The following is a 16851-nucleotide window of genomic DNA, read 5'->3' on the forward strand; positions in this document are numbered from 1 at the left end:
AAATGTAGATCGACAAGAGACAATCTTTTAAAATAGAAATTCAGTGATGTAAATCGAACCGTTGACACAGTTATGCAAACCTACCTAATTGCTTCTTCACGCCCCGCGTAAAGGACTCTAAGAAATAAGGAATATGTGTGATGGCAAACTATTCCGTGGATTTTAGACAAATATTATTTGTGTTTAAGCTATCCATTTGTTCACACGACTTTTACGTATTTTTATCAATTTCTTCATACGACTCTTACGTATTTTTATACGGCACATTATTATATGCATCAAATGTAGTTAAATGATCGCCCTAAAGGGTATCTTCTTACTAATCTAGAATGGGTATTGTAAAATGTGATTCATTAGGATTCCGTAGCGTGTGCATGGTCTCGGTACCTGCGCATTTCGGCAGTCCGCGCGTGGCTGCGCTCCGTCTTGAGCCGCAGCGCGCGCAACATGGCGCGCATCGACGCCATCTTCAGGCGCATGTTGAGCGCCAGGTTGAACCACAGGCACATCGTCTGCAACCATGCAATGAAATTGTAGTTTGAGGATGAGTTTATCATCGCCGAAGACTTGCATAATAAACGTAAAATCATAACTATACACTGCACTGTACTAAATATTTACACACACACATAGAACATTACGCATTTATCCCAGGTATGCAGAGGCGCAACCAGGGCACCCGCTTCGCCAACTGTTCCGTCTAATCTATACTTCTATACTATTATATAAAGCTGAAGAGTTTGTTTGTTTGTTTGTTTGTTTGTTTGTTTGAACGCGCTAATCTCAGGAACTACCGGTACACACTGAAAAATTCTTTTTGCGTTGGATAGCCCTTTGTTCGTAGAGTGCTATAGGCTATATATCATCACGCTATACCTAATAGGAGCGGAGCAGTAATGGCTAATCTCAGGAACTACCGGTCCAAACGGAAAAATCTCTTTGCGTTGGATAGCCCTTTCTTCGTGGAGTGCTATAGCCTATATATCATCACGCTATACCCAATAGGAGCGGAGCAGTAATGGCTAATCTCAGGAACTACCGATTCGAACTGAAAGATTCTTTTTGTGTTGAATAGCCCTTTGTTTGTGAAGTGCTTTTAGTTATATATCATCACGCTATGACCAATAGGAGCGGAGCAATAATGAAACATGTTGCAAAAACGGGGACAATTTATTAGTTTTGAGCTTCTGTTGCGTGCGCTGCGTAAACGGTTAAAGTTATGCAACAATGATGTATGACGGGATTGTTCCTCTTAAAAGTTCTAAAAATATATTATAAAACAAAGTCTCCCGCTGCATCTGTCTGCCTGAACGTGTTGAACTCAAAAACTACCCAACGTATTAAGATGAAATTTGGTATGGAGACAGTGTATGGGAAGAACATAGGCTCCGGGAAACTACTACTTTCATAACGGAAAACTTTAGCCTGAAAATTTATAACGCGGGCGGAGCCGCGGAAACGCTAGTATTATATAAAGCTGAAGAGTTTGTTTGTTTGTTTGTTTGTTTGAACGCGCTAATCTCAGGAACTACCGGTCCAAACTAAAAAAATCTTTTTGCTTTGGATAGCCCTATGTTCGTGGAGTGCTATAGGCTATATATCATCACGCTATGCCCAATAGGAGCGGAGCAGTAATCGCTAATCTCAGGAACTACCGGTTCGAACTGAAAAATATTTTTGTGTTGGATAGCCCTTTGTTCCTGGAGTGCTATAGGTTATATATCGTCACGCTATGACCAATAGGAGCGGAGCAGTAATGAAACATGATGCAAAAACGGGGACAATTTATTAGTTTTGAGAGCTTCTGTTGCGTGCGCTGCGTAAACGGTTAAAGTTATGCCACAATGATGTATGACGGGATTGTTCCTCTTAAAAAGTTCTACAAAATATATCATAAAACAAAGTCCCCGCTGCATCGGTCTGCCCGAACGTGTTAAACTAAAAAACTACCCAACGTATTAGGATAAAATTTGGTATGGAGACAGTTTGAGACCCTGGGAAGAACACCGGCTTCCGGGAAAATATATAGCGAGACTTTTATAACGGAAAACTTTAGCCTGAAAAACTTTATAACGCGGGCGGAGCCGCGAGCAAAAGCTAGTGATATGATAGGGCGAGCCTACTCCCGGAAGGCACAAATTCCAGACTCCGGGCTGATACTGAGCAGAAAAACACAAATATCACTTTGCCCGATCCGAGATTCGAACCCAGGACCTCAGTGCGATGTCGTATCGCACATCCAGTACAATTACGCCACCGGGGCATTCTAAATATTCAATGTAATCAATTAAAAGTGCAGATGAAAAATTATGCGAAACATAGGCATAGTACACATCAAATGGACCAATCACGAGTGTGCTCACGACTCGTGCCTCTACCTGTCCAAGGTATAACTCCTCTAAAAAATATTGTTAATTCCACCCTGCTGCGAAATTAAGTAGATACTATATTCCTACCTTAACCCTATTGTCGAAGGCCTTGGTGGCGATCTGCGGGTGGTCGGCCATCATGGCCTTGCTGGAGGGGTAGAGCGCGACGGCGTTGTTGAAGGCCTCGAGCAGCGAGTACACGTCGCGCATCGCGGCGCCGATCGCCTCCGAGCACTGCTGGCAGTCGAACTCCAGGCAGCCCGCGTTTTGGTCTTCAGCTGGGGACAAACTTTACCATGTTTAGATTGAAGGTGTAGTTGTGACGTGTGCTCAGAAATGCATCATGCTATGTCTTTTTCATCTATTGTATGTTTGCATAACATAATGTTAACTATAAAGGTAAATAAGAGGTAAACTGACCTGCACATTTGTCTTCATCAATAAGATCGTCATGGTGTCCCATGAAGTGCAGTTTTGATTCACTTTGACAAGGGTTTGTGTTCACGAATCTGCAAAAAAATAATTATGGATTAGTCTTTGGATATGGCCTGTCAGGGTTCTGTCACGCCATCTCTAATTTACTCATAAAAATACTGTATTATCAAATCAACTATAACAAAAAATACCAACAGCATAATACATATATTAACAAGTTTTGACATCATATCTCATTTCATCCTTTTTGTTTGTGGGCGGCGTTAATCCATCATTGAGTGCCTCACGTTGTCTGATTTCCTTTTTTTATTACTAAAAAAATTTCTGCTCAGTTGAGTATACATTGAACTCGTAAAGTTTGAAATCTCATACATTTTCGAAGACCATGCACCTAAAACCGGATTGAAAAACAACACTCACAGCAAACTTACTGGTATTCCATAATATTGTTGATGAGCGCCGGCACCAGCTTCCTCTCGCTGCACAGGTACATGTCCTGCTGGGCCAGGGTCCTGCCTGAACATCGAGCCTGCAGCTCCAGCCAGATAAGGTCTTTGAGCTCATTCTGCCAAACCTTCTCTTCTCGGCTGATCTGTGGAAACAGCACACCATTATTCCAACTTCTGCCCACGCTTTTTATCCCCGAAGGAATAAACATATTTGCTGGTGTTAGGATATATTTTATATCCACAAGGTGTTAAAACCGTCCACAGTGGCCATCGTAATTGTGTCTCGTTCCGAGATCAGCACAATCCAACAGGCCGGCATAATTGTGTTGACTGCTGAGGGGTAATCATTTCTCGTCAGTCGACATTCTATTGGAGCCCACTTCACTTACCGTCAGATGCAGTTGGGATCACTTGGCTGTGACGGTGTAAGAAAAGAAGAACGCAAATAGTGCACTCACTTTCCGCGCCGTAATTACGTCTTGTGGCATGATACGAATAAATTCTAGATTCCCGACTGATATTCAACAGAAAAACTCAATCCCATTTTACCCGACCAGGGGATCGAACCAAAGACTTCCACATCGTAAGTAGTTTCGTCCCACGTGGAAATCGTATACAAAACTAACAAGTCATGGATGCCATTATAAACCAATTTAGATGGTGCAATAAAACAAAATATAACTCGATAAAACACAAATATTTGATAAGTTAACAACTAATATTTTGACTATTCGTTCTGAATTAGTCATTATGATAGATTAAGAATGTATGTCGGCCTAACAACCGGATGCAAGTAAATAACATATTTTTTACACTTACTTTATCTTATCTAATAAATTCCACACGCTTATATACCACGTAAAAAACACATTTTGTTTTTACCACATTCTAAAAATACCCCACTTCCTATTCTTATTATAGTCTACACGAATGTTGTTATAATATTAAATTTTAAGGCTGCGCCAGCGCATTCAAACAGTGCAATGACCTTTTATTGCAAAACATAACACCATTTGCAAACTGTTATTTGACAGCATTGATAAAACCATAGGCGGCGTTGACCACTTTCCATCAGGTGGACTGTTAGCTTGTCTCCCTTCCGATCTTTCCAGATATCATATTACTAAAAATTAAGAGTGCACTCACAGTCCTCTTACACCCTCTGTCGATATTGCCCATGTTGATGAGCATGCAGAAGGTGTTGTGGAAGTTGACGCGGTCCTCGGGCAGCTCCTTGTCCCGGTCCGGTCTTCGCTCTTCCACCTCCGCCTCCAGCGCATCCGGGACCACAGATTTCGGCCGGGATGTGAGCGACATGAACCGGCTGCATGATTCAACCTGCATAGAGACTTATTAGCTGACTCTTACGCAGTAGAATCCTCTGAATATTATACTAGTGGTAATAATGTAATTCATTTTAAAATAAGATTACAGGTACAATATACATATTTATTGATGTAAGGTACAAATAAGTTGTGTCTACCTACTTGCGGAGAAATACAGAATTTGTATTTTTTGTTGTAATTGTGCAACTTCTATTGGCAAATAAACAAATCAGTACATCATGGAAATGTTTATGCAATGTAGGCTGATACTTAACTAGATAGTGTAGCTACTGGACGTAATAAGACTTAACATTTCATGTCTTAGGGTGACGGGCGCAGTGGAATACCAAACAATACTTTGTAATTCACAGTATTCGATGATATTTCTACTGATTATGGGCAGTCGTATCGCTATCCATCAGACGCACGGCAAGCTTGTCTCCTGATTCAAAGCAATAAAAAAAAAATACACTTGTAGTAGGACTTACCAGAGTAGCCACGGCTGGTGCAGCAGGTGGGGTTTCCTTTATCTCGCGCTGGCTGGAGTCCTGCTGCTTCCAGTCTCGTTCCTTGGACCGTATCAGCTTCAAGCTGGCCCTTTTCTTCAGACGCTCTGCCACTGATGAGGAAAAAGCCACTTTTAATTTATCAATTTATATCCCTCTTCAGATATTAGCTAGTGGTAGAATATATTTGATATAGTGACCAACATACACAAGGTATTCAAACCCGCCATAACGCCCACGTAAGTGTGTCGCGTTCCGGGATCGGCCTGTGCTCCAACCGGCTCCAACAAGTCATAATTGTGTCGACTGCAGAGAGCATCTTATCAGTTTACGTTCTTTTGAACCCCACTCCACTTACCACCAGGTGCAATGCGGCCGGGCCGTAAGGCACGGCTACCCCAGCATAACCGCTCAGTCGCCCCCCACGAAGGCTGGGCGGTAGTAATAAGGGACTTTCTCCGCGAAAACAAAAAAAGGTGCAGTGCGGCCATTTTGCCGTGCCAAACGATAAAAGGAAGAAAAAATAGTAAAACGGAAGGATCACATGTATCCTTATACAAAATATATCGTTGATTTGTTAATGGCACTGTAAGATACCATTTTATACCTCAAAACATCAATTTAATATATTTCCCTATTATAAGTTACATAAGGTATGTTTTTATAAATTTCCTAGAAGTACTTCTATACTATACCTGGAGGCATCTGGGAAGGCGACGTGAAGTCCATTGGGTCCTTCCTCTCCCGAAACGTCCTCGTGGCTCCGACGCCGTAGCTCGTCATACCACAATCTATCAGGTTTCTGAAACAACGATCGTTATTTATTTACCCATTATTTTAGGAAACGATAAAAAAAATAAGTAGTCAGGCTCCTAATATCACTCTTATTTTTATTTTTGCATATTTTGTTTTGTTTTACTAATTGGCTGCCACATTATTGTTAATTATCGCGGCAAACAACTATTTTTAATGGCATATTTTTCAAATTATTTATAGTAAATAAAAAAAACCTACATCTTAGAGTTAATACTAAAAGAAGATAATAGTCTACCACGATATATCAATTGTTGTGCGGATAACAGTTTTTATAAGCAAAAACCCATAAAACGGTCAGTGAATTCGATTTAAAAGTCTGCAGGTTATGTGGTGTCTGTTACGAGGTCTAGTGCTTGCGCGCACGATACCATACCGTTCTAAGGTCCCGGGTTCGACGCCCAGGTCGGGTAAAATGTATCAGAAGCTTAGTATCAGTCCGGAGACTTGAAGTTTGTACCGGATAAGGCAATAGGCTTGCCCTCTAACAGGCGAAAAGAGGATGCCCAAGTTACACTTCTGCCTACCCAATCGGGAATAAAACTTTTATGTGTGTTTTGTCTATGTTGCTATATATCTACAAATATGTTAAGGTTTAAAAAGCTAATCCATCCCTGTTGTTGAAAGTTAAAAACAAATTGCGCTGCCCAGTCAGTAGCCTATGTCCTTTCTAGGGTATTAAACTATTTCTATACTAAATTTAACAAAAATCACTTTAGTAATTTTTAAGTTATCACGTTCAGACGAACAGACGAGGGGTGGGATTTTTTTAAACATTCGTCGTTGTAATAACAATGCAATAAGCTCTCTCTTTATCTCAATAAAGAACCCCAATTTAGGAAATAAAATAAAAAAAAATATCATTATAATCGACACTTTTAAAATAGAATTACGGACAAATGAAGAATAGTTCAAATAAAACTTACAATTCTTCACCTACACTAGAAGTCTAGGACAGACCGAGTGGATTACATGAGAAACACCACCATCCTGAACGTGCACTAACCACACTGACCATGGAACACTAGTCCACATATCCATTAAACATATTTAGCATAATAAACAAACGAACAAACGAAACCACATACAAAGTTCTTCACACAAAAGTCTTGGACGTTAACGCGCCGGTATTTGACTTATAAGACTCGAAGCAAAGCCATCGAACAATGAAAAATGTTATATTTCAATCACCTACAAGCTAAAGTGGCGTAAACACGAAACTGCGAAAGATCTCTGTTTTTTTAACTCACTAACACTTGCGTACCAATTGGGCATGTATTTAGGGATATTTGAATATTTAAAAGTATTGAGCAGATGGCTGCGGCTAAATAAGTAACGTAGGTGGCACAAGTAACGCAGTGGTTGTGTTGCTAATCTGTAGCGTACATATCCCCGGCGAGCGCTGATTAGTCGGATGTGGTCTGGCGGAGGTTCTAGGAGTGTGTAAAGATGAAGAACAAGTTCAATCCCAGTACAGTCATGTTTCGAAGGTAAGAAATCTATATACTATTATATAAAGCTGAAGAGTTTGTTTGTTTGTTTGTTTGTTTGAAAGCGCTAATCTCAGAAATTACCGGTTCAAACTAAAAAAATCTTTTTGTGTTGGATAGCCCTTTGTTCGTGGAGTGCTATAGGCTATATATCATCACGCTATACCCAATAGGGGCGGAGCAGTAATGGCTAATCTCAGGAACTACCGGTTCGAACTGAAAAATTATTTTGGTGTTGGATAGCATTTTGTTCCTGGAGTGCTATAGGCTATATATCATCACGCTATGACCAATAGGAGCGGAGCAGTAATGAAACATTTTGCAAAATCGGGTAAAAATTTATTCGTTTTGAGAGCTTCTGTTGCGTGCGCTGCGTAAACGGTTAAAGTTACACAACAATGATGTATGACGGGATTGTTCCTCTTAAAAAGTTCTACAAAAATATAATATAAAACAGTCTCCCGCTGCATCTGTCTGCCTGAACGTGTTAAACCCAAAAACTACCCAACGTATTAGGATAAAATTTTGTATAGAGACAGTTTGAGACCCTGGAAAGAACATAGGCTCCCGGAAAATATATAGCTTGACTTTTATAACGGAAAACTTTAGCCCGAAAATCTTTATAACGCGGGCGGAGCCGTGGACAAAAGTAGTAAATGATAAAATCATAAGGTAGTGAGCAATTTGTGTTTCATTCTGCCAGTAAATGAAAACAAAGTGAATAAAAACCTACAGAACAGAGCGATCTCCAAAAGCAAATTAGATCAGTATGATAGGGAAAATTCCGTGTTGTTTTATTAAAGAGGTTCTTGCATAAGCATAAAATACGGGACTAAAATTATCACCAAATTGTCTTCAATGAAACAATCGTAAATTAATGTATTAACATGATCTTAAACCTCATACCATTTCGTGTTCCAGTCTCGGAATTCCCGTGCAAGATGATACTTTTTTCGCGGAAAAAACGCGTTGTCGCCACCACCACTTAGGGGGGGCAGGGGAGGGGGGAATGGGTATATTGTTTTTACCAGTCTACACTCGGGAGTATAGCATCATCAGAGCGAGGGTTTGACCAAGCCTCTGACCCGGTATAAGCCACACCGGCATTCCAAGCAAAACCCGCGATGGCCTTTTTCGACGCCTTTTTGGGACGGCCCAGGGATATCTTTTTGCACTGAGATAGCTGCTCTGAACAGTCATATAAATGATAACCCTAGAACGTGATTCGTTAGTATCCCTATATTTACATGTTACTTGCAACCCTGTCAAGTACAACGTGCAATGCCCCAATTAATGTAGTGTAAACAGTTCACAATAATCAGTATTTTTCGTTTTCATGTTTAGTCAAACAATGACTCAACGAGAGAAGCGATTCGCTCCAATCCGAATTAAATACACCGGACATTGCGCGGCTCGACATTCGTGATAACATTATCAACTCTCTAGATATTTCCTATTAATATCATTATTATCGACCATTTCTGACTAAAACGCTATCATCCAATAAAGATCGTTTTCTATATTATAATTTTTTTTATGGAAATACATCAATTTAATTCGATAATCGATTTAATTTTCATGCAGCTCGAGTTAGATTATTTGTCATTCTGCCCATGTCCTCCTTTCCCCGCGTTACTCATGCGCCGTAAAACTACGCAAGGAATGCACGAGGGCGTAGACGCTCGATGGATGGCTCCGAGTCGTTCCTAACAGAGATCCAGAAATTTCGATTCCAACAGGCCGGCACAATTGTGTTTGTCTGCCGAGGGGGTAATTATCTCTCGTCAGTCGACACCCTATTGGACCCCACTCCATTAACCATCAGGTAGGCACAGTTACATATTAAAACGCTAATTTTATCAATAAGAATAGAGTAGACGATATACATTCTCTTGCAATTGTTTACACAAATATGCTTTTAGCCAGAATATTACGATTACAGTAATAATATACGTGTATGCCGGAAACAGAGACAGCCGTTATCAGTGATAAGGGCAGCGATAGCAAGGTCGCCGCCAACGCTGCAGTAGAGATAACTCTCGCCTAATGTTCTGATTCCTAATGTCTGTAGTGTGTCAAGGTCGAGTTCTAAGAAGGGGGCGAGCTTATTTCACTTTATTTCTAGCATCTGGAACACATCCCACCACTGCATGGATGTGTAGTTTTATTTTTATTTAAAAATATATTACCAGACGAATAAGCCTGGTGGTAGTCGTCACGATTGTCCGTAAACAATGGCACTCCACTGCACTGGTCACCCTGAGATTTGAGGCGTTGAGTCTCATAATCTCCAGTAATTACGCTGGCTACAATATTCCTCAAACCGGAACACAGCAGTGTTTGCGCTCTGATACTTAGCGGTGGAAATAGACGTTGCGGTGGTCCTATCACCAGTACTTTAAATTGTTAAGCACTGCGTGTCGCTACATTTTGTTCGTCAGACATTTAGTTTTAAGTCGTAATGCACGGTAATTACACTGGATCACTGATTACTGTGTTTATCAAAACAGACTAAAATAATGTCTGCAAAATTGTGGTCGGCGGCAGGATTAGATAATATTATACATAATATTAGCTCTGTTTTATGAACTGTGTCATTGTTGGGCACGAGTTTCCTCCTATTAATGAAAGGAATAAGTCCATTGCAGTCACGCTGGCCTAGTGCGGATTGGAAGATTTCACATACCCTCAAAGTGCTTATAGAGAATTTCTCAGATACGCAGATTTCCTCACGGTGTTTTCCTTTACCGTTAAAGCAAGCGATCATTCACAAACAATACACAGACAACTTTAGAAAAGTCAAAGGTTGGGTGTGAACCTGCGGACATTCGTTTCAGCAATCTGTTCCATACCCAATTAGGCTATCGCCGGTTTTAGAAATACTTTATATTAAATAATTTTATAACAAAGAGTATTCATAAACTCCATAAACTAAACATATCTAATACATACATTAATTATATTAAAGATCCTTAACTAGAGACACTACAACTTGCAAGTCACGATTAAACGAAATGAACAGTAAATACGCTCTAATACCTGCCAGCATATGCAAGCAGTCACAGACAGACGTATAACACCGCGCATTGAGGGTCAGCAAGTCTCAAATAGAAAGAATTATTAAGTCCACGAAGGCAGACGCTGTTTCTCACAGACATGGGCAAAGCCACTGTCCGCCATGTCAATTTTTCTTTCAACCACGTTTATCAAAGTTAAGGAGCTGAAAATATTAATGGAGAGATCCGCAGTCTAGCGAATACCGAAGCCAGCTCACGAATATAAAAATACCCAGAATTTAATTAGTTTTTACAGAACGCGATGGAATCTGCGAACCGGTAAAACACGATATTTTTTGTTAACGCTTCTCATTAAATAGATCAGTACCGTTATTTCCATTGAATTTGCATTTCGTTTTTAATTTTAAGGCGTATGGTAGTTCTCTTGCCCGCATGAGTATAATTGCTAAGTACTGGGAGTTAGGTACTACAACACCATTTGTTTCTGTTGTTACCAAAATTCACTTAGAACGAGAATGAAGCCAGTCCCTAAGTATAACTAATTATTTGGGGAATTAAAATGTGCAGCCGCCGTCCAGCATTATACACGAGTATATTTACATCTTTTGTACTTGTACTAATAGTTTTTGGTATGCTTATAATTTATTAAACAAATCTACATACTTGGCGTTTACTACGAAAGCAACATCTGGCTAGAGGTTATTGAACTCTTAACCTAAATAAAACTATAGGATTCACATGCGTTTTTTTATTATATACGGGGCAAACGAGCATAATGTTAAAGATATGTTTCCGACTGGATACGGGCATGATATGGGGAAATCCCTCTAAGTACTTATTTCTGTTCGCTGTGTGCAAGCTGTTAGGCATAATTTTTTGGAGTAAGTGGAGTGATTTCCAGATAATGTTGACTCATGAAAATGATGTTGCTCGCCAGTCATCATTATCATGCCGGCCTACTTGTAGTTTCAAAATATATATCTAGCCTTTTAAATGTCGGACAGTCGTAGAATTACGGTATAGGTCTCCAACCTAACACAGATCTTATTAGGACCTATTGAATCCGGAACTACGAACATCAACCGCTTGGATTGATTGTAAAATTTTGTAGTTCTGTTCATAACATAATATAATGCTAGCGCCTGCGCCTGAAGAAGTTATTTCGGTGCCGCTATATATTTTTGCGGGATCAAAAGTAGCTTATCTCCCCATATTCTTAAATTATTTCCATAACAAATTTAATCAAAATTCGTCCAGTGGTTCAACCATCAAAGCGTAACACACAGAGTTACTTCTGATTTATACTAACTTTTGCTCGCGGCTTCGCCCGCGTGATTGTAGTATTCCGGGATCCATTTTTTCCGACTAAGTCGTAATACTTGGTACGTATCGTTATATTATGACCAATATTACTGTAAAGTTTCATCCAAATCCGTTCAGTAGTTTATTCGTGAAAGAGGAACATACATACATCCATCCTCACAAACTTTCGCATTTATTATTCGATTGCGCAATATAAGAATAACTGCAGTTTACTTTTCTAGGCACGTCAATCGAAACTGACGTGGGCACAATATATTTGCGAAGAACAATTTACATAAATAATTTGGCCGTTATTATTAACAGGTCATGGCGGCGGTTCATTGCAAAGCCAATGAACCGCCCACGTCATTGTGAATGATCGTCAATTTTGGAAATTAGCAAAGTCCCGTATTCACAAATGTTAGCTAAGAACGGAGCAATGCTAATAATAAGCCCATTTTTCAGAACTTTTAACATAACAGCCTTCTCAGTACGTTGGCATAGGGAGATATAATTCTTCAATTGGCTCTTAGATAAACTAAGCTGAACAAACTCAAAGAAAACGATATTTGCAGACATTATGCGCTTGCGCGCGCCATAGGTCCTCATAGTACTGTTTATGAATACACGTGAAAGTATCTAAGTAGAAAATCCAGTTATTCTAGTTTTAATTTTAAAATATTTTATAAAAATAACATCGCTATAAACTGTCTCTTTTGTTTGGTTTATTTAAAAAAAAAAACAACGATAGGACTGGCTTACAGTCCTTTCGGAGTGTAAAGTAATTTTACTGTGAACAATAGAACACGCTTAGCGTAGTTTCGGAGTCATTGTAAAATGTCATTGTGTTCATAGTCATTTCTATTTCTATTTAGCAAAAACGTTTGGTCCAAAAAAAAGCTTTGTACATAAAGAACACAAAGTCGATATTAATTTGCCCGAAAGGCGCAAAAATGTTTCCGAATACACCAAGAGTACCTAATGCCAGCATGATGCTAGAGACGGTTTAACCTATACGGTGTAATACACCGTATCTGAAACCATGATTATCCCGGGTGGGTTAGCCAGGAATCTTCCCACAACTGAACAACCTATTTATTTATTGTTAAGTAGACTTGCAACTAACAGCATATTTGGCACGCTGAATATCGAATATTCGGCGAACTTTTTCGTCAAATAGCCAAATATTCGCCCGGCGCGTGATGCAAGCTATATCAACATGACTGTTTCTTGCTACGACACGTCCAAAAGGAAAACTTAAACTTAGTTTCGGCTTAAATACAAAAAAAACTTATCTTATAATTTTACGTCATAATCTTTCACTTATTTGTACTCATGATATGTAAGTTTGAATATGTTCTACAACATTGATGATTACAATAAAAAAACATTATAATAAAATAAATAAAACTGTTTTAATTTACCAATTAAAATAGGATACACCAACTTCACAAGATATCAAAACCATCTTAATGCAATGTATAAATAAGGTTTAAAAGCTGATGCGCTACACAATCAATACTTAATAAATTATAACTACGTTTATAATTTCCATCAATATTTACTTTCCAATTTGAATTATTAACTTTAATAACCTTGGGTTAAGTTTGACTTTTGAGTGACAAGGTATGTCGTTACCGCCTGTTAGCCACATTCAATCAATTTACGAAACTACTTCGTAACTAATTGTATTTACATGAATCCATCGAGTATTCTACGAAAAACACTACAAATCAATCATCGATATATATGTACCTATTAAGTTCTAGATCTGGTGTTCCGAACACACACAACTTAAGTGTACTGCAATCCGGTATTGGTTGCCATTTTACTTATACTCTATTTAAAGCGCTTTAGCGCTGCATGTTTAAAGTCAAAGTTAGACGACGATTGATGTTTGAGCGCGGCAGGGAACTTTAGTTCTTAAACTCCTATTTTGAACAAATAGTTTACATCGACATTTGTGTCTATAGAATATACGTCAAAGTTATAAATTATACAAAAACTTTATCAGAAGAATGTTTCTCGATTATATATCATTAATTTATTATTGAATAAGGTGAAAATTATATTAATTTTAACTGCCACTAATTAATTAATACACATTTGTATTAATTATAGTGTTTTGTCGAGCATGTTGCATGATTTTTAACGGCAGAGGATGCGAGTCAAAAAATTGTTTCACTGGTAGACGCATAGGTTCGTTAGACTCTGGAACAACCTAGAACTTTATTCCATCTAGACTTTTCCCGAGTAGTCAACGCAGAAATCATTAAATGCCATTTCTGTCTTTACTGTGGTGTGTCGATAATAAAATTATATTATTGTTTTATCAAATACCAGAATTCGTCTGCAGCATCGATTAGGTGAAAATATTTTTCCGAGATAGATAGTAGCCTACAGCACTTAGGAGGGATGCAGATTACTATGAGTGAAATAAAATCAGAATTAGTTTGGCAGTTCCTGCGATTAGCGCGTTTTAACAAATAAGATCTTTGGCTTTATATTATAATAGTATAATAGTATAGGTTAGTATATATTCATAATACTTAATTCAAAAAAATTATATACTCGCATATTATCAAAAACATTAAGAAAATATCGAACAAATTGTTTTTTCTTGTATATTTTTTTTATTCTTAATATTTTGATAGGGTTTCCTAAAGGATAGACCTATCATATACGAAGGTCCATCTGTGTAAGTACCATCTCAATGTCTATATCTGCCGTCAAGCAGCATTGTACTTGTACTGTGCTGTTCCAGTTCGTAGGAGATTTCCTGTATAAATTTACTGAGCATTATAATACCTAATACCGCATGCCTCAGGGTGTCACCGGCAGTTCAATGTAATGCAGTGGATTGTAAGTTTGAAATGCTATATGCATGGTCGTGTTTCATCAGGCGAGCAACTCGTCTCGTCGTCAAATCTTACTTAATATAACAAATACAAATTGTGAAAAAGTTGCGATATTTGTAAGAAGTAGACGCAGCAATCGTTGAACAGATTTGGATGAAATTTGACACACGGATAGACCATGTCCTGGGTGTTATGTTAGCTTATATATTTGTTGAAGCAAATTTGTATCCGGTTATTATTTGTTTTTGTGGGAAATATTAAAATTTTTGATCCGATTTTTAAGTATATGGCATAAAGCTGATGATGCTTCGGATCGCTACAGAATTTAAGGGATTTTTGAAACGAAAGGCTATTCGCGCGAGCGAAGCCGCATACAACAATTAATTTTGTTATAATAAAATGTCACCCAAAATAAGCCTTGCAAACATACTTCCTTTTCTCCTTGTTCCTGATCCTGGAGCGTGGCGGCGTGGTGCCGAGCAGGTCCGCCTCGGCGCCATCGCCCGCGTCCGCTAGCAGCGCCTTCGACGAAGACCGGCTGTGACGAACGATAACGTCCCGGGTGTCGCTGGAACAGAATTATATGAGCTATTTAAATTTTCGGAAGGACAGTACAGAAAGGAAATTCCACCAGCGAAAATCTAGCAAGAATACCAGTTGCATATAATATGAGTCATGACACACATACCATCTTTAACTTTAAGGGGTAGGCAGAGGTGCAATCAGTGCACCCACTATCGCAATGTGTGTTCCATCCCACCTCGTGATAACAGGACGAGACGGAACGAGGGCGAGCCAATCGCTATACAATGCATAACCAGTTCCAACATGGGCAATTAGAGTATTGGGCCAATTTTATATATTGCAATTATTTTGTTATACCAAGCTACTTCTGAACTTTGTACAAATTTTATGTAAAATTTGATGACTCTATATTATTACAATCCGATCTTAAAAAATTGTACGACTGGTGCATAACTAATAAAATGTTTCTTAATCCTGCGAAATGTTATCATATCAAGTTTACATTAAAACGTAATAAAGTGAATACCACCTATAGCATTGCAGAAATCTTTAAATGAAGTATCCTAAGTTCGTGATCTTGTGTGTGGTTGTAGATACTAAGCTGAAATTTACTAATCATATTGATAATATTACTGACCTTGCATATAAATCACTAGGTTTTGTTATAAGAAATGGTAAAGAATTTATAAATCTACTACCCTAATGTTGTATAACAGTTATGTAAGAAGCAGACTGAATACCGTAGGTAAGTGTGGGAGTCCAGTTTATAAAGTTCATTGTGATAGGATTGAGAGAATACAAAAAAATAACAAGACATGTAGCTTATAGGATTTAGGCCACCTAAACATGAAAACTACACTGATAAAATTAAATACATAACTTTGAAAAGACAGACGAGATCAACTTAGTCTTGGTGCTTTTGTATAAAATAGTCAACGGTGATATAGATTGTCCACCTCTTCTCAATAAATTCTCTCTTAATGTACCTACTAAAAATCTCTAGATACCCACGTCCCTTATTTAATTGTAGACGCAAAACAAACCTTGGTAATCACTCGCCTGTCCCTCGCCTATCCAGATTATATAACCGAATTGTAGAAAATCTAATTGTATTGACATATTTAATGACTCTGCTTATCTTCAAAAAGAAAAATATTGAACTCGCTTGTTGAAACCTAAATCTAGTTTTTATTCAGTCTTATATTTAGAGTATATTGCACCTAGTTGCAGCCAATTGTTTACTGGTATAATAATATGTTCATGCTGTGACAGCCTGTAATTAAAACTGCACTGCAGCAATTATTTACTGTAATGTTACAAATAGTTATGTATTGTGTATGTTCTTTTGTTGGTCGTCCAAATAAATAAATAAATGTCTCTACTAAAATATTTAAGGACGAGGTATACCAATTAATCAATCTATGCACGGTAACTTCTTATATTGATTGGCGACGTCATGAAATAACACACAATTACGAATTCCAACTCCATTGTTCTTAACTACGAACACTAAGTATTTGTTTTCGATGCATAAGAAAATTAATTCATCCGTAAAACAGGAAAACTCTTAATACATACATAGTACCATGCCTCTATCCCAAAGCGGTAAGCAGAGACTATGGATTGCCATTTTGTACGATTCTGGCATACTTCTCTTGCTTCCTCCACCTTCATCAATCTTTTCATGCATTTCCGCTGGTTCAGGGTACTTTTAATCTGTTTACTAAAAATGACAGATATCTGACCTTCGAAGGTTCGGTGC

General features: G+C 38.4%; 1 protein-coding gene across 1 annotated transcript in view; it reads right to left on the bottom strand.

Moving 5' to 3' along the window:
- LOC115442227 (mitogen-activated protein kinase kinase kinase 4) overlaps positions 1 to 16851 on the bottom strand; it is a 65909-nt gene that overhangs the window by 29171 nt on the left and 19887 nt on the right. Inside the window, exons 3-10 of the mRNA XM_037441171.1 lie at positions 14995 to 15141; positions 5780 to 5886; positions 5067 to 5197; positions 4400 to 4591; positions 3236 to 3396; positions 2790 to 2878; positions 2457 to 2647; positions 358 to 512 (exon numbers count right to left, since the gene is read on the bottom strand). Coding sequence (XP_037297068.1) covers positions 358 to 512; positions 2457 to 2647; positions 2790 to 2878; positions 3236 to 3396; positions 4400 to 4591; positions 5067 to 5197; positions 5780 to 5886; positions 14995 to 15141 — 1173 coding nt within the window. The remainder of the gene's footprint in view (positions 1 to 357; positions 513 to 2456; positions 2648 to 2789; positions 2879 to 3235; positions 3397 to 4399; positions 4592 to 5066; positions 5198 to 5779; positions 5887 to 14994; positions 15142 to 16851) is intronic.

This window comes from Manduca sexta, chromosome 21, assembly GCF_014839805.1.
Source record: "Manduca sexta isolate Smith_Timp_Sample1 chromosome 21, JHU_Msex_v1.0, whole genome shotgun sequence".
NCBI classification, from domain to species: domain Eukaryota; kingdom Metazoa; phylum Arthropoda; class Insecta; order Lepidoptera; family Sphingidae; genus Manduca; species Manduca sexta.